The sequence below is a fragment of the Gossypium raimondii genome, chromosome 13, assembly GCF_025698545.1.
Source record: "Gossypium raimondii isolate GPD5lz chromosome 13, ASM2569854v1, whole genome shotgun sequence".
NCBI classification, from domain to species: domain Eukaryota; kingdom Viridiplantae; phylum Streptophyta; class Magnoliopsida; order Malvales; family Malvaceae; genus Gossypium; species Gossypium raimondii.
Window position 1 is genome coordinate 50513715 of NC_068577.1, and position 26683 is coordinate 50540397.

The 26683-nt window shown below is 32.6% G+C and overlaps 1 protein-coding gene and 1 pseudogene across 1 annotated transcript; both read left to right on the plus strand.

Annotated features, from left to right (window-relative positions):
- Window positions 1-306: 306 nt before the first annotated feature.
- On the plus strand, window positions 307-22324 carry LOC105781668 (cellulose synthase-like protein E6). The gene is given in 11 exon segments (XM_052627137.1): window positions 307-531; window positions 4697-4876; window positions 4995-5374; window positions 5465-5789; window positions 7928-8035; window positions 8079-8192; window positions 8362-8441; window positions 20883-21015; window positions 21132-21180; window positions 21183-21343; window positions 21425-22324. Coding segments are annotated over 11 exon segments (2655 nt in total).
- Window positions 22325-24893: 2569 nt separating this feature from the next.
- On the plus strand, window positions 24894-25955 carry LOC105781669 (cellulose synthase-like protein E1; annotated as a pseudogene).
- Window positions 25956-26683: the final 728 nt, after the last annotated feature.

Here is a 26683-nt window from a genome sequence, read left to right on the forward strand (position 1 = left end):
TTTAAAAATAATTTTTATACCTAATATTTATCAATCTCCTAACAAAATCAATTACAAAAATTGTCCAGAGATTTAGATATCCACTCAGTGCATGAACAACTTTATAGTGTGTCAAGTACCCTCAAAAGAATTGCCGCAACAAATATATGGTCCCTAAAGAGTAAAGCTTAGCCAAACGGATAGCCCTGAAGCCCCAAAACAGGTTCACATGGTTGGACCAAAGGTCATCTCCGGCATCCTGCCCGTAACCTATTATGTAAAAACATCCCCTTTTTTTGGCTAACTAAACAAAAGACGACTTCAACAATGGAAGCTTTAAGGATAAGACTCGTTTCGGAAATGGTGATTGTGTTGACGGCGGTGTCCGTGGTCCAAAATGCCACAGCTGGTGGTGTCCCTCTCCCTATCACTAAATCCCCGAGAGCTGCCCCTCCCTCTAATGCCTCGACTGCAGAGGCCCCTAGCCCTACCTCCGATGCCACCGCCTTTATGCCGTCGGTGTTTGCTTCCTTTATTGCTTTTGCATTCATGGTTCATCCATCTTATTAGTGACCTATTAAACTGATTATTTGGTATGCATTCTTTTTATTATTTATCATGTTTCTGGAGGTAATGCTATTAATTACATTGTTTATTCCCCAGTTGCATCAAAAGTTTTACAGAAGAAAGACAAAAGAGAAAGCCAAATAACTAAAAAAAGCTACATTTTATAAGTTTACTAGTTTTATTATAGACTAATAATCGAGTAATTTTCCGTCGTATTTAATTTGAGGGACAATCGAATATTTATCTATATAATTGACATTCTTAGTAAACTCTATGCATGCAAAACACGTGTACTGTTCTGGGCTGGCCGCTAGACTTTCTGGCCCCACATGTGAACTCCTTGGGTATGTACGAGCTGAGACAGTGAGCTCCCCTTGTGAACACCCCATAGAATGTGCAAGCTAATACTGCAAACTTCCCCTGCGATCTTCCGAGTCGCATGTGGGCGACCCGGATCTTAACTGGTTCTCGGGTTGGTGATCATAAGTACATAACACATTTAAACAAATCTTTTTATTGTATAAAAGTATATCAAATAAGGTTTTTTATTAAATAAAAGAGACATAATAACGAATTGGCTTAATGACAAATTTGGCCACTAATGTTTGTATGTTTTGTCAAAATGGTCCTAATTATATTTTGAGCCTTTTTTGGCTATCAACCTTTGTTCATTTTTTCAATATGCTTTTTTCTAATAGATTTAATGAAATCTTGTTACAAAAGTTAACAGGATGATAGAATTTCATATGTAGAATATTTTTAATGAGACGTAATTTATTACTTAGATAACCTAATAATATAATTACATGTGGAAAATAATAAAATAAATAAATAATATATTAAATTAAAAAACAACTCTTAATTTAAAGAAAATAAACGCAATTATCTAAAAAATTAACTCAGTAGAAACACTTCCTAGTAAACAAAGGTATGAAAGATTGAAATCTTTTGAAAAAAAGAAAAATTGAAACTTAGAATTTATTCATTAAATTTGTTAAAAAAAACAGATTGAAAAAAGAACAAATGTTGATGGCAAAAAAGGCTCAAAAATACAATTAGGGCCATTTTGACAAAATATGCAAATTAAACTTAACAAATTTAGCCTCTAATATTTATTTATTTTGTCGTTTTGATATTGATTCTTTTTTTTTTTGGATCATTATGATATTCCTCTAACTTTAAAATTTAATCAAGTTGATTGGACTATTAAAATTTTAACAACATTGACGTGCTAGCCCACGTGGCAATCTACAAGTGTTTTATTGTTGACATAGATAATATTTTAAAAGTTGTATGAACTTTTGTTTTTTTGAAATGTATATATTTATTTTTTTTGTGAAGTACATGCCGATTTTCCCATGAGTTGCCACATCAATATTGTTAAAATTTTAATAATTTACTCAACTTTTCCATCCAAAATACAATAAATTGACTAAAATTTGAAGGTTGAACACTAAAGTGACAAAAAGAAGAAGAAAGAATTAGAGCCAAAGTGATGAAAGAGTAAATGTTAGAACTAAATTTATCGTTATACCAATAAAAAGGTTAGACTTGTTTAAGTTAATGTTGAATTGAATAAATATGAAAGGTTAAGGGTGATTTTGAATGCAAAATACTTAAATAAAATTCTAAATTTTAAATATCTGTATGATTATATCTAAAATGAAAAATAGCATAATTTTCTTATCTCCTGCTCTTATTTATGCAAATAGGTATAAGGATATTATTATTATTTAATATATTTTAATTTCGTAAGTTAGATTTATCATGTGTTATATAATTGTGTTTATTTTTAAAATATTAATTAAGACATGTAAATTAAAATATGAAATAATTATTCAAGTTAAGAAATGGGTGGCTAAGCTAAGTGTAAGACTGCAAATTAAACTAGTTTGTGATTATATAAGTAATGATTTTGTTTGTTATTATTAACATGAATCTAAATTAAAATTTATGTTATAAGTTTGACGGAAATTCTAAATGTGATTTATGTATTTTAAATAAAAATATTTGATGTATTAAATTTAGCTATGAGGTAGTTCATCAGCAATCTGTAATCAAAGTCACGAACCTCAATCAAGTACATTTGCTTCTTCTTATTACATTTGTGTCCTACCAGCATACCAAAAGTAAGGACCTTTAGCTCTCCTCATCAAACTCAGTACTAGACCATACTCTAAAGGAATTATTAGTATTTCCAAAGGGTTGGTCTTATTGGTCAAGATTGTAGGAGTTGACAATAAAGGTAAGTTTTTTCTTTTTCTTTTTTGTTTGAGGTGCTCGTAGAGGTATTTGTTAAGGTTCTCTTGTAGTTGCGATAAGGCATAGACATTGGATAGATCAACTAGTGCTTTGCCCTCCAAATTAATAACAAAAATCTTCCCTGTTCTTTTTGGAGATTTGATCTATTTCAAACAACTCCTAGCTCTCTTAGAGTGCCATCCATTAAGGTTCTCACTTCTCACTAGTAAATCGAGGGAAGTCCACCTTCATCTTGTTGCAAAATACTAGTTTTTATATTTTTGGGTTTGATAATTAGCCTGGTGAAGAAGCTAAGTCATAATATGAGTTTATAGCACACTCAAGGCTATGATATCAACTCTCATGGTAGCTAAAGCTTTTTGACCCAGCAACTTGCTAATAGTTACCTGAGCCTTTCTTCAAATCTTCTCAAGTCATGAGATCTAATATCATCAGCCATGACACCAATATACTAGCTTTGATATCAAGAATGGTGTGTGCAAATTGATATCAAAACAAGAATGGTAGGTGTAGAAAGCTTGAAGGGTGAAGAACAAGCCTCGAGTTCTGTTGAAACCTTTGATTGGTCCATGGTGTGCTCGAATAAGCTTTGGAGCAAGGCTATCTCTTGTTGTCTAATGGATTGTTAAAATTGATGTTATTATGAGTATTTGTTCCAGCCAAAGATTTTTTAAGTTGGTATTATCTTTGGTCAAATCAGCAAAGTCATAAACATGGTTGAAGCCCATTTTCTTGTTGCTAAGAATGATTGGCTCGTGTTTTCCTTGTACTAAAAGATAAATACTAGTTTATCAAGGTTTTCCTTATCCTTTGGATAAGGGTGATAGTTGCAGCTGGAGCCTACCATATGCTTTGGAATATTCTTCAAAGTTAGTGTGTTGATCATATCAGTTGATGAAACAAACGATAATGTAGTATCCTGGTGCTGCAAATCGAGATAACTAAGCATATATATTGGCAGCTTAATGACGATATTGTTGAGAGGTTTTTGAGTGTGTTGTTGAGTAATTGTTTTGTTATTTTAGCTTAGTATTTTTGACACTCTTATTTATGTTTTATTGGAGAGATTTGCTTGATTATATTGTGGGGTATTCGAGGAGAGTAATTTGTAACCATTTAGGTTTAATATTAGGGCTGCAAATATCCGTTTGGTGTAAGGGTAGTTTGGGTTCTAGCCAATAGTTAATCCAAATAAATTGTGGAATAAAATCATTTTCTGTGTGAGGTTCCACATAAAAGGATTGGTGAATTTGAACTACATTTAACAAATATTGTAAGTTATTTCTCTTGATAAAAGTCTGTTCTATTCCAACAACAATAAGGACAAAGTTGTCTTTCAATAACAAAATCAATCTATCTATTCCAATAGTTTATTCGGGCAAATTATAGAATAAAATCATTTTCTGAGTGAGGTTCCACATAGTAGGATTGGTGAATCCGAATTGCATTAACAAATATTGCGTGTTATTTGTCTTCTTACTTTACATCTTGTCCTATCTTATTAAAAGTCAGTTCTGTCTTAACCTCTATTCCAACAACAATAAGAACAAAATTGACTTTCAACAACAAAACCAAATTATTTATTCGAATAATTTTTCGAACATCAAAATTGAAATGAAATGGAAATAGAAACTTTTTTAATTAGCATGATCTTGACTTGAGAGATACATGATTTTAAACTCTAAGAGAAAAGATATTTCTATTTCACGTCCCCAGCAATGATGAAAGCATAAAATTCAACTTGTTTTGGCTTGTGATTCTTCCTTATTTGTTTACTTTGAGCTTTCCTTAAAAATTAATTAATAATTTTGAGAAAGGAATATCTTATATTATCGTGAATTATTTATTAGAAAAATATAAGGTGGATTGTTATTAAAATAAAACCCAATGCCCAACACAAAACTTTTGGGTACTTCTCCTGGGGAAGACAACACTTAGGATTCCTTCCATATCCTTCTCTCCTTCCAACGCCGGTCACCCCCCTATAAGCAGTTCACTCAATCGGAGTTATCCACCTACAATCTTCTTCTACCACCAACTTCGCATAAGCAGGCACACCAAATCGCAGGTAAGATTGCTCTCCATTTTTTATTCCTTCTGTCGCTAGAGAATGAGCTCCCGTTCTTGAGACGTTTAAATAAGCAGTTCTGGATCTCCCACTAAGTTCCCTTGCGTCATTAACGTAGGCACCAATTTCTGATTTATCCAGCGACCGATTCTGGGGTTTCCTAAGCTTCAACTTGTATCCTAGCACCATCCATAGGTTTATTATAGCTGGAGAAAAGGGGGAAAATGGCAGAAAACGAAAATGTCCACTCTTCGAAACAATGGCAGTTAAGGGACGGTTCCTTTTCAGGTTATTTGCGGCTTCAATGGCGCTCGGCATCGGCTTCATTTGTTACTATAGACTGCGGTTGTTACCAGTGGCGTCGGGAAAACTTGAGCGATGGGCTTGGATTGGATTGTTTCATTGCGAGCTCTGGTTTAGTTTTTATTGGTTTCTCACCGTAATTTGTAGATGGAACCCTGTCTACCGTTTTCCTCACAAAAACAGGCTCTCCCTAAGGTATTATTTATTAATTAATTAATATTAATATTATTTTCGTGAGACAAAGGGAGCTTAATTATGGGAATGGGAGTATTTTCGAAATAACAGGTACGAGAAAGAGTTACCGGGCGTAGACATATTTGTATGCACGGCGGATCCGTCGGCGGAGCCACCAAGTATGGTGATGAACACTGTTTTATCGGTGATGGCATATGATTATCCCCCGGAGAAGTTAAACATCTATTTATCTGACGACGGAGCGTCGGAATTAACGTTTTACGCCATGTTAGAAGCTTCAAGTTTCTCAAAGCAATGGCTGCCGTTTTGCAAGAAGTTCAAAGTGGAATCCAGATCACCCGAGGCTTACTTTAGGACAGCTGTTGAACCAGACAGCCATCATCCTCTTATGCTTAAACACTGGCTTTTAGTCAAGGTATTTGTTTCCTTTCTTACATGATGAATAATTTGTTAAATTTTGTGCAGCTTTTTTGTTACTTTTTTAACGAAATTAAAGTAAAAAAACACATAAAACATAGATAGTGGAAATAAAAGCTTAATTTATTTATTATAAAATCTAGAATATAAATTTTCACCCTTAAACTTGACAATTAGGTTCACTTTGGTACATTTATTTCTTTTTCCATCCATTTTGGCACTTAAATTTAGCAACTAGATTCACTTTGGTCCCTAAATTTAAATTTTGTCAAGATTTGATGATGTGACTGGTGTTGCTGGAACAAAACTAAATCTGATTGATATAAAGGTCCGAACAAAGGGGTTAAACCAATCGACTCTAAAACTGCTTGAATTTGGTAAAAATAAAATACTCAAAACAAAAATTTAAATTTTTATGAATTTTAATTATTTATTTAATTATTATTAGTACGATAGTGTAATCAATCGAACTCGTTGAATCCGTAACCGATGGTCCAACCTGTTCAACTACCAATCTATTTATTAAAACATTGAATGTTCACATCATCACTTGAAAGCTTATATAAAATTTTTTTATTTTTAAACAATGATGTAGCACAATGTATAATCTTAAAGTGCCACTTCATCAAATTTTATATTTTTAAGTTCAAATTAAAATGAACCTAATTATCAAGTACAAGTATCAAAGTAAACCTAATTGCCAAGTTCAAAGAGAAAAATTATATTATCTCATTATAAAAGAATATTGTAAATGAATATGGGGTTATAACCATTATTAGTCAACTTTAACCTTTATCACCATCTTCATTACTAATATTTTGTTGTGATAACAACAAGTGTTAAGTGTAGTGGTAAAATAAATTATCTCCTAAAAAACATAAATTCAAACTTTAGAGATGATTTTGTAGGAGAGATAGCCATGAATCCACGAATGTAACAGTAAAATGGATAGTAATAGCCATATTTTTATTTAATTTAATAATGACGTATTATATTATTATTTTGACAATAAAATACAAATTTTGGCCAGTTTTTTTTCTTTTTAAACTTCAACTTGATTCAAAACCCATGTATTATCTTTTTTTTTTGTAAATAACTCTCCTTATATATATATATATATATATATATATATATTCATGACATAAAATAGTTAATGTTGAATGAACTTTCTAAAGAAAAAAATTAGATAAAATATTAGGAAGAAGTTGAGCGAAAAAAAGGATAAAAAGATTACAAAGAAAAGTTATCAAACATTTAAAAAGGGTGCATTAAAAGAGAAGAAAAGAAATTGTGGGGAGGAAAAGAGTGAAAAAATTGAAAAGTTTTAATTCAAAAATGATTGGTTAAGGGACTCTTTTAATGGCTCGTGTAATTTGACTAATAGAGTATAATTTTTTTGTTCAATAATTAATGGAGAATAATTTATATATATAACAAAATATAATTTTGATGTTATTTGTGATAAAAAAACTTAAGATATTACTTGTGATAAAAAATTTTAAGTAGCAATTTAAAAAATAATGGTTTAAATATTATTTTATGATTTAATCATACTCATTATTAATAGGTTATTTTACATTGCTTATATAATGACCATTTCCTTATACCATTTTCAATATATAAAGCGTTAGTATTTAGTGTAAATTTTTATTTTATAAGTAATTTTAAAAATTGTCATATGTTTTTTCTAAAACATATTTTACTACACTCCTATAAAATACTTGTCAACCTTTTAATTTTGCTTCCAAATAATTTCCCATACGTATGGGTAATTATTCTATCCACGACCAATGGAGTAAAAAAAAAAACTTCACAAGTGGGTTTAGAATAATATCAAATGTATTTTTTTAAATTATTTACTTATTACTTTATTGTACCTAAAACAAATCACATCGATCTAGAATCGCTTATTAAATTTTTTACTGTGTAAGATAATAATGTTATATATATTTATTCTTTTATGAATCACATAAGGTATACAAATGTAGGAATAATATATTGAAAAGGTGATAGTTCAAGCTTGCCCTACCTTGAAACCCAGGTTTTGGAAATGAATATGTTGTTTTTAAAAAAAAAAAAAAAAAACTTATTTTGAAATATTGTTGTTACATATTATATAGTTTTGGGTTAACACAGAAACTATACGAGGAGGCAAAGATGAGGGTTGAAATGAAGCAAATCCCAGAAGAGATTCGTGAATGGAATTTGGTTTCAAGCAGAAATGATCATCAAACTATTTTTAAAGTAAATTAAATCTTAAAAAGACTTGATTAATTAGTTTGTTTAGATCTTAATTGCTGCGGATGCTGAAGGAAACGTTCTGCCAACACTTGTGTATTTGGCACGTGAAAAAAGACCCCAATTTCACCACCATTTCAAAGCTGGAGCCATGAATGCACTTGTAAGTATAATATATGCACGTGTACTTAAATTTTTTTAATATACTTGACGTGCATTTTTTATCACTCCCAATATTGTTTATGAAACTTTTAAATTCTTATATATATTAATTTATTTATTTACTTTATATGTTATTAATTAATGAATAATTTTCATGGTAAAAAAAACAGATTAGGGTCTCTGCAGAGATAAGCAACAGCCCAATTATTTTGAATTTAGATTGCGACATGTATTCAAACAATTTGGAATCAATTCACTATACCAAAACAAGCTTTTAGCGGCACTTTTAGCGGCGTTTGGAGCAAAAACGCTGCTAAAGAGTGAGCATTAGCGGCGTTTAAGGAAAAGCGCCGCTAAAGAGTGAACATTAGCAGCGTTTATAAAAAACGCCGCAAATAATACACCCAGACAGTGCCGTTTTGTGGCTTTTGGGGGGGAATTAGTGGCGTTTTTTGTAAAGCGCCGCTAAAGAGTTAACATTAGCAGCGTTTATAAAAAACGCCGCAAATAATACACCCAGACGGTGCCGTTTTGTGTCCTTTGGGGGGAATTAGTGGCGTTTTTTGTAAAGCGCCGCTAATCTAGGTGTTTTAGCGGCGTTTTTGTTTATGCGCCACAATAATTTTTTATCTTAATTGAACTATTATTTATATTATTTGAATCAAATTAAACATATTTCTAATAGAATATTTAAAATCTTCAATAAAAAATAACAGGTATAAATAATTTGAAATAAAACTCATGGAAAAATTAAAATAGTATTATTTAAAATAATTTTAAATTTTTGTTGGGTACATTCTTGATTTTTTAATTTATATATTAAAATTTGAAATTATTATCGTAATTAAAAGAGATAGTAAGTATTAATTTAAATTTAAAATATTGAATTAAGCGTATCACTATAGTTAATATAGGGTTTTAGGTTTTAGGGGTATATATATGATATTATTAATTTAAGATTTTAAGTCGGTTTAGGGGTTACTATTTTAAGGTTATTATTATAATTGATCAGGAGTATATATATATAATATTGGATTTAGGGATATGGTGTAAGGCTGAGATATAATGTTTAGGGGTTAGGGTTGGGGTTAGCACTTAGGGGTTATTAGGAGTTAATTAAGGATTTAGGGTTTAGCTAGGGGTTGGGTTAGGGAACGTAGGGTTTAGATTAATTAGTATTGCCAAATTATATTTTAAATATGTTCTTATATATATAATTGTAAAAGAGGTAATAATAAATTTGTTTAGGATTTTTCGGTTCGGTATATGATTTGGTTTCGGTATATTATTAATTTAAATACTAATTTGAATAGTAATGCTCAAATAATTCATGAGTAACACTTAAATATATACTTAAATAATTTTGTGAATTTGAATTGAAAGAATGATGAAATTGAAATTGAATTGAAAAACAAGCTTAGATTTGAAAATATGACTATTTAAGTTTTAGGGACTAAATTGAATAAAATGGAAAATGTTAGGGAACTTCTCAAAAGTGGAATGAGCTGACTTATACCTATAACAGGATGATATAAGACAATTGTGTAAAAAAATATCCGGTGTTTACTTCAAATAAATGAGGAAAATAACGATTTGAATGTTTCAAAATTCAAATTTAAACCGAAAAAATCAAAATTGAGGGGCAAAAGAGGATCTTTTTCGATGAAAACTTTGGCAAACCACCTTTGGCCATTTGCCAGCACGTAGATCTCGAAAATTTATTCGAAATAAAAAAAAATTCGCCTCAATCGGACAACCGAGCCAAAAGTTATGGCCTTTCAAAGTTTTCCAAGCTAAAAACACAAACTGTTCATGCCACGTCAGCAAATCACGTCCTAGAGGGCGCGATTTCTTCCACGTAAGCAAATCGTGCTGACGTGGACGCGATGTCCTGGCGCGTACCCTGACATCGCGCTGACGTGGACGCGATTTCGAAAAAAATGGCCCATTCCGGTAAATTTCAAACTTTATACAAAAAGTTTTTAGTATTAATTATTATTTAATCAATTATAACTATTTTATGATATTTATTAAAGATTTAGGGATTATTTTGGATGGTCGTGCTATTTTAAGGATTAGGGGGTACAGATTTAGGGTTTGGGATATAAGAGTTAGCTAGGGGTTTAGGGGTTACAAGTTACGATCTAGGGGTTAAAGATTTAGGATTTAGGGGTTTAGGGGTCAAATAAGGATTTTAGGTTAGTTTAGATTAATTTATTTAAATAATATTTTAAAAAATCAATCTAAAGTACCAATTGATATATTTAAATATTATTTTAAATAGAATTCATAAATAAGTTAAAAAATATATTGATATATATTATATGGATGGTTATATATTTAGGTATAATTATTTATTTTGGAAATATATATATTTATAGGACCAAATACATAAGAAATGAAATAAAAAAAACAAAAAAATTCAAAACGGCGCCGTTTTCGAATGAATAGTTAAACTTTTGGTGGCGTTTAACTGTTAAACGCCGCAAATATGGGAAGCAGTCCTGGCGTTTGTACAAGAAACGCTGCAAAAGTGTCTTTAAAATTTGAGTAAACGACACCGTCCGTCTACACGATTTTTAGATTATAAAAAAGTTTAGAATTATTTACTTTAAATGTCACCATTTGGCTTGTTGTACGTTAAGTATTAGTGACGTTTTTATATAAAACGCCACAAAATGAACAATTTGAGAACCAAAAAACAGCGCCGTTTCTGCATACAGGTTTAAATTTTTATGGCGTTTTCGAAAAAACGCAGGAAATTTTGGAAGCAATAGCGGCATTTTTTCAGTAAACGCCACAAAAGGGTATTAAAATAATGTCTAAATGGCGCCGTTTCTGTACACGATTTGTAACATAGAAAAATTTTACAATTATTTATTTAAAACATCAATTAAGTGTTCGTGGCGTTTTTGCACAAAACGCAACAAATAATACAAATTGAGACTAGCAAAACGGCGCCATTTCTATTTAAAACTTGAACTTTTAGTGGCGATTTTATATCAAACGCCGCAAAAGGGTTTTAAAAAATGGGTAAACGGTGTCGTTTGTTTACAGTATATTTTAGTTTGACAAATTTTAGTGGCATTTGTGCTTAAAACGCCAGAAATAATGCAATTATTCCAGACCATGCAAAACGGTGTCGTTTCTGTTCACAGCTGTAATATCTAGTGGCGTTTTTAGGAAAACGCCACAAATAATACAATTCCAGACCACGAAAACGGTGTCGTTTCTGTTCACAGCTGTAATATTTAGTGGCGTTTTTAGGAAAACGCCACAAATAATGCAATTATTCCAGACCACGCAAAACGGTGTCGTTTCTGTTCACAGCTGTAATATTTAGTGGCGTTTTTAGGAAAACGCCACAAATAATGCAATTCCAGACCACAAAAACGGTGTCGTTTCTATTCACAGCTGTAATATTTAGTGGCATTTTTGGAAAAACGCCACAAATAATACAATTCCAGACCACGAAAACGGTGTCGTTTCTGTTCACAGCTGTAATATTTAGTGGCGTTTTTTAGGAAAACGCCGGAAATGTGGAAGAAATTGCGGCGTTTGTACCAAAAACGCCGCAAAACGGTGTTAATATAATGGCTAAACAACGTCGTTTCCGGAACAGATTTTTAACTTAGAAAAATTTTAGAATAATTTATTTAAAACGTCAGCGTTTGGCTTAAAATAGATTAAGTATACGTGGCGGTTTTTATTAAACGCCACAAAAAATACAATTTCAGACTAACAAAACGGCGCCGTTTCTGTTAAAAGGTTTAATTTTTTGTGGCGTTTTGTCTATAAACGCCAGAAATTTGGAATAAGTAGTGGCGTTCTTTCAAGAAACGCCGCGAAGGTGTTTTAATATTTTTTCTCAACGATGCCGTTTCTGCAGATGTTGTTTAACTTAGCATTTTTACTCACTCGACAAAGACAGAAAGAAAAGGCAAGTGCAGAGGCCGATTGGAAAGGGGAAAAAACCTAAGAAAATATTCTAAGGAAGAAAGGGGAGGAGAAATCAGAAATCATCAAAGAGGAAGCAACGATTGCGCCATTCTTGACAGTAATTGCAGAATATCTGGTTAAAAGGTATGCGTTTAATCCTTCTGAAGAACATCGTCTTGATTTGGGGTTTTGGGTGTATTGTGTTTTTTGAATTTGGGGTTTAGAAAAAAAATTAGATTTTAGGGTTTCCGGTTTAGGTTAAAATACCATTCTTGTTTGGGAATTTGGGGAACTTGTGAATTATTTATTTAGCAATTTAAATAGAAGGGTTTGTTTAGGAAAAATTTTGTTTATTTAGGGGTTGCCCGAATACAAATATGGGTCCTCAACACAACCTGTTGTTTCTCCATTACAGCGATTTTTGGAGAAGCATAAAAGGGTAAGGACAGCCCTTCTGGTCATGGTAGTATTTGGTGCTTCTATGGTCATAGGGGATGATGTAGTCACTCTAGCAATTTCAGGTTGATATAATGGGTAACTAAATTTGAATATCTCAAACTCCCGGATTATCATCTTTATGGCTGTGGATTCTAGAGTTTAATCTCGGTTCCTTTTAAACATATGTGGCAACTAGGACAATAAGCAAAACTGTTTTATATGTCAGTATATATGATTGTGGATGGTGCTGGTGAGCTTGAGAATACATTCCCTTTAATAGCTCTGCTAATATTTTGCATATGGACTAGACAAGAGATACTAGTAAATAACTCGTCTGGTCTTACACCTGAAAGACTCAAATTAACATAGATTTAAACCCAAGGTAGCTGGTGAAGGTTAAATAATGCAATTATTTTCCTAAAATTTTCTTGGCTGAGCCATTATTCGGACCATGCAATCATTGTTGCAATAGTGCATAATTATGTCTGATTCGTTTAGTCTGGTTATTTCTCAGCTGGACATAGTTGATCTCCCATGACAGAGTTATGGATACTGATATAAGAAGTTCTTTAATTGTTGCAATAGTGGTGTCATCGTAACTTCCACATTACTTTATTAACTTTAAGTGGTTGCGTTATTCCTCCTACCTGGAGTATATTGTTTGTGGTGTATGGTTTGACATGTCTCAGTGCTGATTTTTCAATATTCAAATAAGATTTTTAATTTTGGATTTTGTTATATTTAAGTTTTATACTAATTTTTTCCTGTTTATTTGGAACTAACTTACTTATGTTTTCCTTTTTATTTTTATTTTTTGCAGTAGTTTGCTTCGAAGTCCAGGAAATTGAGGTATTTATTCCTATGTTTCCCACCTCGGTTTTCTTAAAAAAAACACCTCCAAATGTTTAAATTTTGGATTTTGTTACTTTAATTATTATTTTTGAGTTTTAAAAGGGAGTTTTAATTAAGAATTTTTTTAACACTGTGGGTATCGGTTTTATTTCTCATTTTTGATTTATATGTTGCTAGCTCAATTTGCATGTTACTTTGCCAAATTTTTCCATAACTGCAAGGTATAAACTATGATTGTAATTCTTGTACGTATTTTTTACCCAAGCAAAAACAATTACGCAAATGATTAAAATTCTTAAATCAGTTTATATATTTGAGTAAGTGAATAAATTATGGGCAAATAGTGGATTCGTTTTAAAGTGAACAAATTATCGATTTTCAAGGATCTTGTCAATTAATAAATTATCGACGTTAGTTCTCATTTATGCGATTGAATGTTAAATTTATTACTAAAATACATTACTTACTAAAATACATTACTTACTAAAATTTGTTTAAATTTATTACTAAAATACATTACTTACTAAAATAAATTACTTACTAAAATTTGATTAAATTTATTACTAAAATACATTACTTACTAAAATTTGTTTAAATTTATTACTTAAATATGTTACTTAAATACATTACTTACTAAAATTTAAGTATATATTACATTACTTACATAACTTGTTAAAATATATTATAATTTTAAAATAATTATAAATAAGATGCATAAAAGTGCTATACTTACATCATACATATCTTACATAGCCAAAAGATTGCTATAAATAATTAATTTATTAAAGAGTATACCTTATAATTAATTTTTGTTATCATGTTATAATAAAAGATAAAATAAAATATAAAAAATATGTGGAATATTAAAATTGACTATTAAAATAAAATGTTATTTTATTAAATATTATTAATAATTATATTAGTAATGTTATTAAATTATATATTATTTTATTAAATTTTATTTTAACAATAATTATGTTAAAATATAATTAAATTATTTATTTTTGTTTTATTATTTATTAAAAATATTTAACAATAATCTTATTAAAATTTAATAACAATAACCTACATAAGCTACATAACCTACATAATACATTTAACTTACATAACTTGCATAATACATTTAACTTACAACTTACATACTACATAATAACTTACAACTTACACAATACATTTAACTTACAACTTACATAATACATAATAACTTACAACTTACATAATACATTTAACTTACAACTTACATAATACATAATAACTTACAACTTACATAATACATTTAACTTACAACTTACATAATACATTTAACTTACATAACTTACATAACTTACCATTGTAATTTCTGGTGAAAATCAGACTTCAAGATCTAAGAAATGGACCGGTCTTGGATGAATTTGTCAAGGTGTTTACGGTTATCGAAATGGAGTACAGACTTTTCTAAATTTTGCATTTCAATATGCAAGCCAAGAGAACATGATTCTTTGCCCGTGTAAGAAGTGTGTCAACATAAACTGGCATTATCGTGAAGTTGTATACGAGCATCTAATTGTTGATGGGTTTGTTTGGGGTTATAAACAATGGTTATTTCATGGAGAATGCCCGCCTAGTACTTCCTCTTCAAGGATGGATGTAACTTATCCTGATACTGCTTACCATCAGTTTGATAGAGGGGATGACATGGAAGGTATGTTGCGGGATGCATTTAATATGCACAATCATGGTGTCGAATCATTCCCAGCGGAATTTATGGCCTCTGATGATTGTAATATTGGTGGAAATACTTTTACCGAACCGGGAAGTAGTGTACGTCATGAAGAGACGAATGGAGAAGCGGTGAAGTTCTACGCGATACTTAATGACATGAACGAAGAACTGTATGAGGGATCAAAATTTTCAAAGATGTCCTTCTGTGTTCATCTTTTTCAATTAAAGTGTTTGGGAGGGTGGACCGGAAACTCGTTGACAATGCTGTTAGAGTTTTTGAGAGAAATGTTCCCGTTTGCAAAAATCCCTCGGTCATGCAAAGATATGAAGAAAATGATAAAAGATTTAGGCCTTGGGTATAACAAAATCCATAGTTGCCCAAATGACTGCATGTTGTATTGGGGCGATTGGAGAAACCAACAGTGCTGTCATGTATGCGGCCACTCTCGTTGGACAAGTAGAAACACAGAAGATGGGAACGACGATGAAAATGATGCACAGTCACGGAAGAAGCCAGCCAAGATTTTACGGTATTTTCTGTTGATACCAAGGCTTTAAAGGCTTTTCATGTCGTTGAAGACAGCGGAGTCAATGACATGGCACCATGATGGATGAACCGTTGATGGATTACTAAGGCATCCAACAGATTCTTTAGCTTGGAAATCATTTGACAATAAATTTACAAGCTTCGCAAGCGATCCTAGGAGTGTGAGGCTTGGGCTAGCATCTGATGGATTTAATCCTTTCAAGATCATGAGCACCGCCACAAGATTGGCCGAGAGTGCTTGTTCCTTACAATCTGCCTCCGTGGATTTGCATGAAGCAATCTTCCCTTATCTTATCTATGATTTTCCCTGGAGAGAAAGGGCCCGGGAATGATATCGACATGTATTTGCAGCCACTTATTGAAGAGTTAAAACAATTGTGGGCTGGTGTCGAGACATATGATGTGCTGAGAAAGGAGAACTTTAATTTACGTGCAGCTTTGATGTGGCCCATTAATGACTTTCCCGCTTATGCCAATTTATCCGGTTGGAGTACCAAGGGTCGTTATGCGTGTCCTTGTTGTGCTGCACAAACATGTTCGCAATGGTTGTACAATGGGAAGAAGTTCTCTTACATGGGGCATCGTCGGTGGTTACCGAAAAATCATAGATTTAGATTTGAGTTCAGATTTGACTAGATCAAGAGTTCGAGAAGCTCCTTCGCAGACCAGTGGTTCTGAAATATTGTTCATGTTGGAAGATATGAATTTCATTTATGGGAAGATGAACCAACCGCCAAACACGCAAAGAAATAGAAGATCCAATGATGAAGCTGATGATGACTCTGATGAAGAGGACGATCCTAATGAGGCGGAGTTGTGGAAAAAAAAGAAGTATTTTTTTTGAGTTACCTTATTGGGAGCATCACCTTCTACGACACAATCTTGATGTTATGCACATTGAGAAAAATGTCTGCGAGAACATTGTGGGTACAGTTTTGAATGTCGACGGAAAATCAAAAGACAATCTTCAGAGTCAACTTGATTTAGTCCAAATGGGAATCCGACCTGATCTTCATCCCAATCCACTTCCGAATGGGAAATATCGGTTGCCGCCTTCTATTTTTTCAATGTCGAAGACGGAAAAAGAATTGTTCTGCACGGTGTTGAAGGATATAAAGGTTCCAGATGCGTATGCATCAAATATATCTCAATGTGTTAGTGTTAAAGATCGAAGATTATATTCGCTAAAATCACATGACTATCACATCTTGATGCAAGATTTACTGCCAGTGGCTCTACGATGTTGTATGTCCAAGAAGGTGACGTCTTGTATAATTGAACTATCCAACATAATGAAAGCCATTTGTGGCAAAGTTTTGGACGTTCAAGAACTTCAGAAGGTACAGGATCGAGCCGCTTTGACTTTATGCAACATGGAGAAAATCTTCCCACATTCCTTCTTCACCATTATGGTTCACTTGATAATCCATCTCCCGCACGAAGCAATTCTTGGCGGACCCGTTTTCTATCGATGGATGTATCCCATAGAAAGGTGTTAATTAAAATTTTTAAAGTTTTCCTTCATTCACCTCTATGCCTTTAGTTTCAATAATTAAGAAATGTTGTATATTGTGTTTAGGTTTCTATCCAAATTAAAGTCTTACTGCCGCAACAAGCGATATCCAGAAGGATCGATTGCTGAAGGCTACTTGGCAGAAGAATGTATGACCTTCTGCTCAAGATATTTGGAAGATGTTGAAACAATGTTAAATAGACCAAATAGGAATGCTGGACTCACGGACCATAACTTAGCCGATACTTATTTGTTCCAAAGTTTTGGAGAACCAATCGGAAAAGTTGAAATTGCAGAATTAGATCATTTATCGTGGGTACAAGCACATCGATATGTTCTATTTCACCATGAATTACTGGAACCTTTACGGAAGTAAGTTCTACAAATTTGATAAATATTTATCAAACTAATAACTGTTTATCTTCTAAGAAAGATCACATTTTTTTTACACAGTGAGTACAAACAAATATTGAGATCTCGTTTGCGCTCTCGAAGAACACAACATCGAGGTATCAATAAGTTGTTTACAGAATCTTTTTATGAATGGTTAAGCCAAACGGTATGCAATTCGAGCTTCCGCTTACAAATAATAATGTTTTCTCATAACAAATGAATTACTCAGTTTACTTTCCATTCAATAGGTTTGGAGTGGGAAGAACGTAAACGACGATGTTAAATGGCTCTCCCAAGGTCCAAATCGAGTGGTTAAAAGATATAGTGCGTTCCTCATCAACGGATTCAGATTTCATACAAAATATCGCGAGAGGTTGAGGAGAACGCAAAATTGTGGAATAGTTGTCAATTCTGCAATTACAAGTTATGCTAGTGCTAGGGACAATAATCCTGTCGAGGGAAATGTGGAATATTTCGGACAACTTACTGACATAATTGAGTTGGATTACTACGGCAAATGGAAAGTTGTCTTATTTCGTGGTGATTGGGCGATGTTAATACAATTTCGTGGAATTAAGCAAGATCAATTTGGTTTTACAATGGTGAACTTTGACCGATTGATTCACACAGACAACAAGCGATAGATGAGCCGTATGTATTCTCATCTCAAGTCAAACAAGTTTTTACTCAAAAGATCCAACGATGAGGGTTGGTACGTTATACTCCGTAACATCCCTAGAGACTTGTTTGACATGGGCAGTGGAAGTAGAGATAACATCGACGATAGATCAGTAACTTTGCCCTTTCCAGAACAAAACTTAAACAATAATATCCCTAGTACTAGTGCACAATTTGGATGGGTTCGTCAGGATACCGATGAAGATATTTACGAATAATGATGTAGTAAGATTTTACGATTGTTTAATTATATGTAATATCATAATTTAAATCTTCGTCTTATTATATATTTCAACTATTTTATATGTGCTGTTATTGTTGTAATTAGTTATTAAGTTATTAACTATTTTATGTGTATTGTAGATAAAATGCCTAGAAGAAAAATTCTAAGGGAAGCATTGTTCAAAATGATCCAAACTCGTGACAACAAATAGTCTTGAACAATGATGCAGCTTGGATCTTCAAATGTTCGACATAAATGAGGATCCTCTGAAATTCAAAGTAATTTTACATTTAATTTACATGTGTGTTTCTGTTATAGTTGATTTATTTTTCAAATTCTTATATTATAATATACCATTTGTAGCTGAAAATGGTGGGACACGCAGAGGTCGAGGACGACGCTACTTAGAGAGTTGTACGAGTTAGATCCAATGAGCGTGTCAAAGTTGGATAAACAGCTTTTGGTCACTGTTGGATCGAAGCTCGACTTTTAGTGGATACATGGGCATTTTAGCACGAAATCCGAATATGTTGCCTATAAACTACGAGTCATGGCATCAAATGCCCGATAGCAACAAAAACCAAGCCCTCGATAATATTAAGGTAACAAAATGTTAATGTCATCTATAATGCTTGGGAAATAGTTTCATTTATATTTACTTTATTAACTTGTGTTTTTTGTTTTTTGTAGGCGAGGTTTGCTTTAGAGGTCTCGGATGCTTATGTAAAGAAGGCATTGGGAAAAAGATGGAGAGACAACAAAAGTACTTTGAAGAAAAATTATTATAAGACAAAAACAACCCTCGATGAGAAATTGCAAAATGTCCCACCGGGTATGTTGAGGTACCAATGGGAAGATGCGGTTAGATTTTGGCATTCGAATAAAGGCGAGGTCTGACGTACTTCTAAACTATTGTAATTATTTTGGTTTATAGTATTTTCTATTTACGTACTAAAAAATTTCATAACGTAGGATCGTGAACAAGTTGGAATAAGCAGCAGGCAGAAACAAAAATTCACCCACACAGCCGGGTCGAGAAGTTTCGCATGTGTAGCTGAGGCGGAGGTATTTTTAAATTTTTTAATATTGTCGAATATGTATAACTTTCTATTAAATAATATTTATACTACTATATTGTAGGAACGGTCGTCCGGTCAAAAAGTTGGACGCCTTCAACTTTTTAAAATTACACATAGGAAGAAAGATGGATCTCCCATGACTCCTGAAGCTGCTGAAATAATGGTACGTTTACTTAATACGATTTGACTTATTTTAGTTATTTATAGTGTTTATTTTCTAATGGTTTAATTCATTGCTTGTAATGCGACTATTGTTATGTTGCATATGTTTTTCAATATATAATATTGTGTTCCTAACTATGTGATATATTTATTAGGAAAAACTAAAGGATAAAAAGGCGGAGTACGAAGCAATTGCTTCTAGTGATAGTTCGGTTCATCTTGAAGATATTGATAACCGGATTATTACTGAAGTTTTGGGTCCTGAAAGGTATGGTCGGGTTCGATTTCAAGGATCTTTTGTTAGCCCAACCCAATATTTTGGATCCAGCTCCCACCAATACATGGCTTCGGGGAGTCAGACTCAAGCTGAAGTTCAGAGGTTAAAAGACCAGATGGCTCAGATGCAAGCGACTACAATTGAGGTTCAAAGGAAATATGAAGAACTCCAGCTACAACTTAAAGCAGAGGCGGAAGCGAGGGAAGCAGCGGCTGTAGCGAGGGAAGCAGAGGCTGCAGCGAGAGAAGCAGAGCAGAACAAAAAGTACGACGAACTTTAGCAGCAGCTTCAGATTATGATGAAGATGTTTAAGTCGCAACTTCCGCCTTCATAGTGTATGACATAAATATTTTTATCATTTTAACATTTAACATTTAACATTTTTTGCAAAAATAATATGAATTCACTTTTATTTATTGATATTAATATTATTTTATTCCCTTATGTTGAAATATTATATAAATTTATTGCTATTGGTTGCTTTTGAATTGTTGCTTTTGAATTTTTGCTACAGGAGGGCCGAAAAAATGAAAAATTTAATATAAAAAATCCCCAAAATGGTGGCGTTTTTGTATAAAAGCGCCACTAAAGAACATGTTCTTTCGCGGCGTTTGTAAAAAAAATGCCACTAAAGAACATGTTCTTTAGCGGCGCTTGTAGAAAAACGCCGCTAAAGAACATGTTCTTTAGCGGCGCTTAAGGAAAAACGCCGCTAAAGAACATGGTCTTTAGCGGCGTTTTTGTTTGTAAACGCTGCAAACGTTTGCGACGTTTTCGTTAGCGGCCTTTTTTGCGGCGCTTGAAGAAGCGCCGCAAATATCTTTAGTGGCGTTAAAAAGCGCCGCTAAAGGCCTAAAAAAACGCCGCTAAAAACCTGTTTTGGTGTAGTGATTAAAGATTCTTTGTACTTTTTCATGGATGAAAAGAATGGACATCAAATTGCTTACGTACAATATCCTCAGCATTTCAATAATCTCACCAAGAACGATATTTATGGTAATTCATTTCGAGTTGCACGAAAGGTAACTAAGTTAATTAAATCCAATGGTTTTAATGAAATTTGATGATGTCTTTTTGATGACGAGTTGAGTAAGCTGCTTGACAAATCCTGTATTTGATGGGGGTATGAAAAATGAAGTTGGAGTTTTCAGGACTCGACGCAAATGGAGGACCATGCTATATCGGCACGGACGAGATGCTCTTTGCGGGAAGAAATACGACAAAACCTGTAAGGTTGGTTGGAAGCGACTAAATCGTAGAGAGGTTGAAGAAAACGCAACAGTTCTTGAAGGAACATGTAAAGTTCTTGCAAGTTGTAGCTTTGAACAAAACACACAATGGGGAAACGAGGTTTGCTACACACTACTATTTGTGCATATGTCACACAATCTGTGCCCAAACTCATTTTTGGAATCTAATATTTATGTGCAGATGGGGTTGAGATATGGGTGCCCAGCTGAGGATATAATAACAGGATTGAGCATACAGTGCAGAGGCTGGAAATCGATTTACTTAAATCCTGAAAGAGAAAGCTTCTTAGGCATTGCTCCAACTTCACTATTGACGATGCTGGTGCAACATAAGAGATGGGCCGAAGGTCATTTCCAGATTTTCCTATCAAGATATTGCTCCTTGTTGTATGGACATAATCGGATTCCTCTCAAACTTCAACTTGCTTACTGTGCGGGCAATTTATGGGCTGCAAATTCCTTGCCTACGTTGTACTATGTTGTTGTCCCTTGCTTTTGCCTGCTTAAAGACATCCCCCTGTTTCCTAAGGTATCAAGTCCATGGGTCCTCCCATTTGCATATGTTGCCATTGCACACCGAGCATATAGCCTTGGAGAATTCCTATGGTGTGGGGGCACATTCCAAGCTTGGTGCAACGATCAAAGGATGTGGCTGTTCAAGAGAACAACTTCATACTTCTTCGCCTTATGTGACACCATCTTGAAGCTATTAGGATACTCAAATCCAACCTTTGTCATCACAGCAAAGGTTGCGGACGAAGACGTCTTGAGAAGATATGAGCAAGAGCTGATGGAATTTGGCGATTCATCACCGATGTTCGTTGTTTTAGCATCACTCGCAATGTTGAATCTGTTCAGTAGCTTTGGGGCAATCAAGAAGCTCGTCTTCAATGCTGATCACAGTGAGGTTTGGGACCGATTCGGATTGCAAATTCTCTTGTGTTTCCTTTTGGTTGCTCTCAACTGGCCTGTATACAAGGCAGTGTTTTTTCGGAAAGACAACGGTGGAATGCCCGCTCCAGTTACTTACAAGTCCATTACTTTTGCCTTGTTAGTGTCTACAGTAGCAATGTCAACTTGATTATAATTGCGGTCATGGATGCATTTTCAGTCGCATTATGCTGATCATAATCATAATAGCTAAAATTCACCCTAAAGTAACTGTTGTTATAGTATATTTTGAACTGAAATAAAAGATTACTTCTTCTCCAAGATAAACTTGTCAGCTATAGATTTCATAGAAACAAAATCTTAACAATAAAAATAAAAGAACAAAAGGGAAAAAATATTATATACATATACAATTTAAATTTATACGTATATAATAATTTAAATAAAAATAGTGAAGGACTAAATTGAAAAGAAAATTTAAATGTATGCCAAAAGAGAAATATTACCCTAAACTTACAAAAGCATGCCAAAAGTGCAATTTTCCACACACAAGTCGGTTTACATTAATTTACTATTAATTGTTATCATTTAAATTATGGATGAATCTAGAGTTTCAGAAACTAAATGGAAAGATAAGAGGAAGAGATAATCGGTGATGATGTCAACAGTCAGGGATTTGGAAATGTAGTATGGAAGCAAGGTCAAGCCAGATTTTTTATTTGTATTTTTTTTTAAAATTTACTGGATTTTGAGAATTATTTAGAATTTATATAAGGTTAATTGCACTAAAACCCTAAACAATGATCCTCGATCTCCAAACGTCGAGACATTCTAATTGCATCTTAAACTATCAATAGTATATTTGTCTCCACGGCAGACCCAAGATTAAAGCCACCAACGATGGTGGTCAGCACAGTGTTATCGGTCATGGCTTATGACTACCCACCTCATAAGCTAAGCGTCTACTTATCTGATGATGGTTGCTCCGATTTGACATTTTATGCTTTATTAGAAGCTTCAGGGTTTCCCCAGCTATGGCTTCCGTTTTGCAGGAAGCTGAAAGTAGAGCCCACATCTCCTGAGGCTTATTTCCAGACCACTCCAGAACCAGTGGATGATGCATTCATGACCAATGAGTGATTAATCTCTTAAACCTTAAACTCTAAACCTTAATAGACATAATTAAATTAATTTTTTTTAAGATGTTAAAATATAATCTTTATCATATGTTAATTTATGATTTCAACCTTTTTTAAGAGATTAAACAAATTTTTTTAACTTTTGGAGAATGAAAATATAATTATATTATATGAACTTATATTTTTATCATATATAATTATTTATCGTGATGGCTTGATGTTCACCGTTTCAAGTATGGTTTGAGTTCGAATTGTGTTTGTTGCATTTTTTATTTCGAGCTTTGTCATGTTATTGTATTTCACTAAAAACAGTTTTAATTAAAACAAGAAAATATTCATTTTAATCAATGGGGATGCTTATGCCCTTTGGATTCACCCTAGTGCAATGAATGTGTATACTCACATGTATGGTAGTTGTCAGTGCATAATAATGATTACATAAAATAAATGAATTAAATTTCTAGACGTTTCAATTTTGTGTAAGAATAGATTTTTTTATTTTATTTTATTTTGGTATGAATGATAGAAATCATACGAAGACATGAAGAGTCGGATTGAAAGCATCACAAGATTGGGCAAAGTTCCAGCGCACAGACGCAAAGAGCACAAGGGATTTGATGAATGGGATTTTGTTCTTAGTCGACATCATCATCCATCCATTCTTCAAGTAATTTGCTACAATTTTTTTTTTATTCTTTTGGATCGCAAACTTTATAACTACATTTAACTCCTACCTCATAATTGCTTCAAATTGTGCATTTAAAAACTTAATTGTAGATCTTGATTGATGGAAGAGACCCTAACACCATTGATATTGAAGGAAAAGCTTTGCCAACCCTTGTATATTTGGCACGTGAAAAGAGACCTCATATCCACCACAATTTCAAAGATGGCGCCTTAAATGCATTAGTAATTAAGCATTCTATATTTATACTTTTCTTCCAATATTTGTCTTTGATACACATTCAAATATGAGTTAGTAGAACACTGTCCATAAATTAGAGTGGAGAAGGGATTGTATGAAACTGTAATTTCACGTCATCTCTATTCTTTTCATTGGAGAATGACAAATCATATTTTTCTTCCTGATTTTTAGCATTTTTAGTTAAATTTGAAATTTTTAAGAAATCACATATTGATACAATCCTTTCTCGTTGGAGCATGATTGGAAAATTTTATATTTCTTTACTCAAATTTAGGTTAGCCCTAGCATACTTCTTATTTCAAAATCTAAATAAAAATGTTTTTTATTAATAAATAGTGACACAAGTGAGGTTTTGTTGGCTTGGATCATATTTTATTTATATAAAGTCGATCTGGATGAATAACCAAATCTTTGAATAGATCTAAGTTGGAGATATGTTTATATTTAATTTTCACCCTAAGTTTAAATAATATATATTTATATATAAATACTTTGTTGAATTAAATGACTATTTTATATCTCTTGAATGTGTATATATATATTGAAAGCATTAACTCTTGAATATGTGAATGAACAGATAAGGGTATATTCAAGAATAAACAATACACCATTTATCCTTAATGTAGATTGCGATATGTATTCAAATAATTCCAAAGCAATTAGGGATGCACATTGCTTCTTTTTGGATGAAGGAAATGGACATGAAATTGCTTATGTCCAAATATCCACAGGCCTTTGATAACCTCACTGAAAATGAAATTGAAATTTATGGTTCCTTGAGAGTTCTAATGAAGGTGAGCATCAAATACCAACAAAATTTTCCAACATTTCATATTCTTTTTGATACACAAAATTTCATATCTTTTTACATTCAAGCTCAAATTTGTTAAATGGCATCACACCTGTTAAAAGAGGTTGTGTAAATCAACCAGCCTAAGCCTTGGATTCTTCAAAGTTACTATTTCTTTTTTCCTTTTTGGTATGAAAGAGTTTGTAGTGTAAGAATAGAAAGGATTGTGCATGCTAGAATTGGAATCCCAGACATACTAAATACAACCTTTCAAAGATGGTTGTATAACCGAATTAAACTGATCAGGGTTCAATCTTAAATGTTTCAATATCATGATTAAAGTTAGATATCGAGTTCTTGGGTTATACCATATTTGTATGTCATCTTTGTCCACCGAGTTCACAGTCTTGTGGAATATGTATGGTTGGGAGGCACAGTCCGAGGTTGGTTGAATGAACAGAGGATGTGGATGTTCAAAAGAACAACTTCCTACTTCTTTGCCGCCATTGACCACATCCTCAAACTTTTTGGGTTTTCGAAGTCGGCCTTTGCCATCACCGGAAAAGTGGCTGACGATAATGTACACCGGAGAGATGAGCAAGAAATCATGGTGTTCAGGACTTGGTCACCAATGTTCACGGTTTTAGCTGCGCTCGCACTTTTCAATCTGCTCGGACTCATTGCGGTAGTAAAAACAATGTTGCCATTGATGATGCTCGTATGAAGATTTTTGACATATTCGGTTTTCAGATACTTCTTTGCTACGTTTTGGTTTTCACCAACCTACCGATTTACCAAGGGATGTTCTTCCGAAAAGATAGCGGTAAGATCCCAGCATCTGTAACACTTCAATCCGTTGCTTTCGCTCTCTTGGCTTCCACATTAGCCATTTACTAGTGTCACAGTCAGCGTGTGATCGACCGAGCCCCAGACTCGCACAGCAGATTTAAGATCGGATTGGAAATTTCAGAGCCTGTAACACTAGGTTTGTATTTAAAGAAATAAGGTCAAAATTAGTCTCATGTATATGTAATTTTCCTTATCTTTTTATCTTAACTTATAAACTTCTCAAACTTCTATTTGAAAACTTGGACTGATCATAAAATTAAAATACACATGGAAAAGGTTTTATTTGTGGTACTGCTATATTTTATGTTTTATTTAAATAAATTATCAACTTATCATTCAAATGCGTGATTGAATTGATATCACGAGTCAATTAAGAAAGTTATTAAAATAATTTTACATATTTTAAATAAGTTTTATTAAAATTTTCTTTATCTCTTCAACGAAAATTTTATTTCAATATTCTCATTCTCAACTGAAATGCATTTAATATTCTTAATATAATGTACTTATATATTTAAATTTCCTTTTACTCACAATTAAAACTATTTTTATCTTCCATTTCATTATTTATTGTATGTTATTTCTAAATACAAGTCTAAAAAATGCGTTTGATGATATTTGAACCCAAAACAACATAATTTAATATTTAAATCAATTTTTATAAATATATTTGTTACATAAATTTTTTCGCCAATGTACCATAATCTAGTATTCATAATGTCAATAATTGAGTTGGTGTTATTCTTAATCGATATATTTATCTATTTAAATTTCTTTTATTTTATTTTAAATAATTTTGAATAAAAGTTAAAGATAATAAGTTGAATATTTTAATTTTTAATAAAA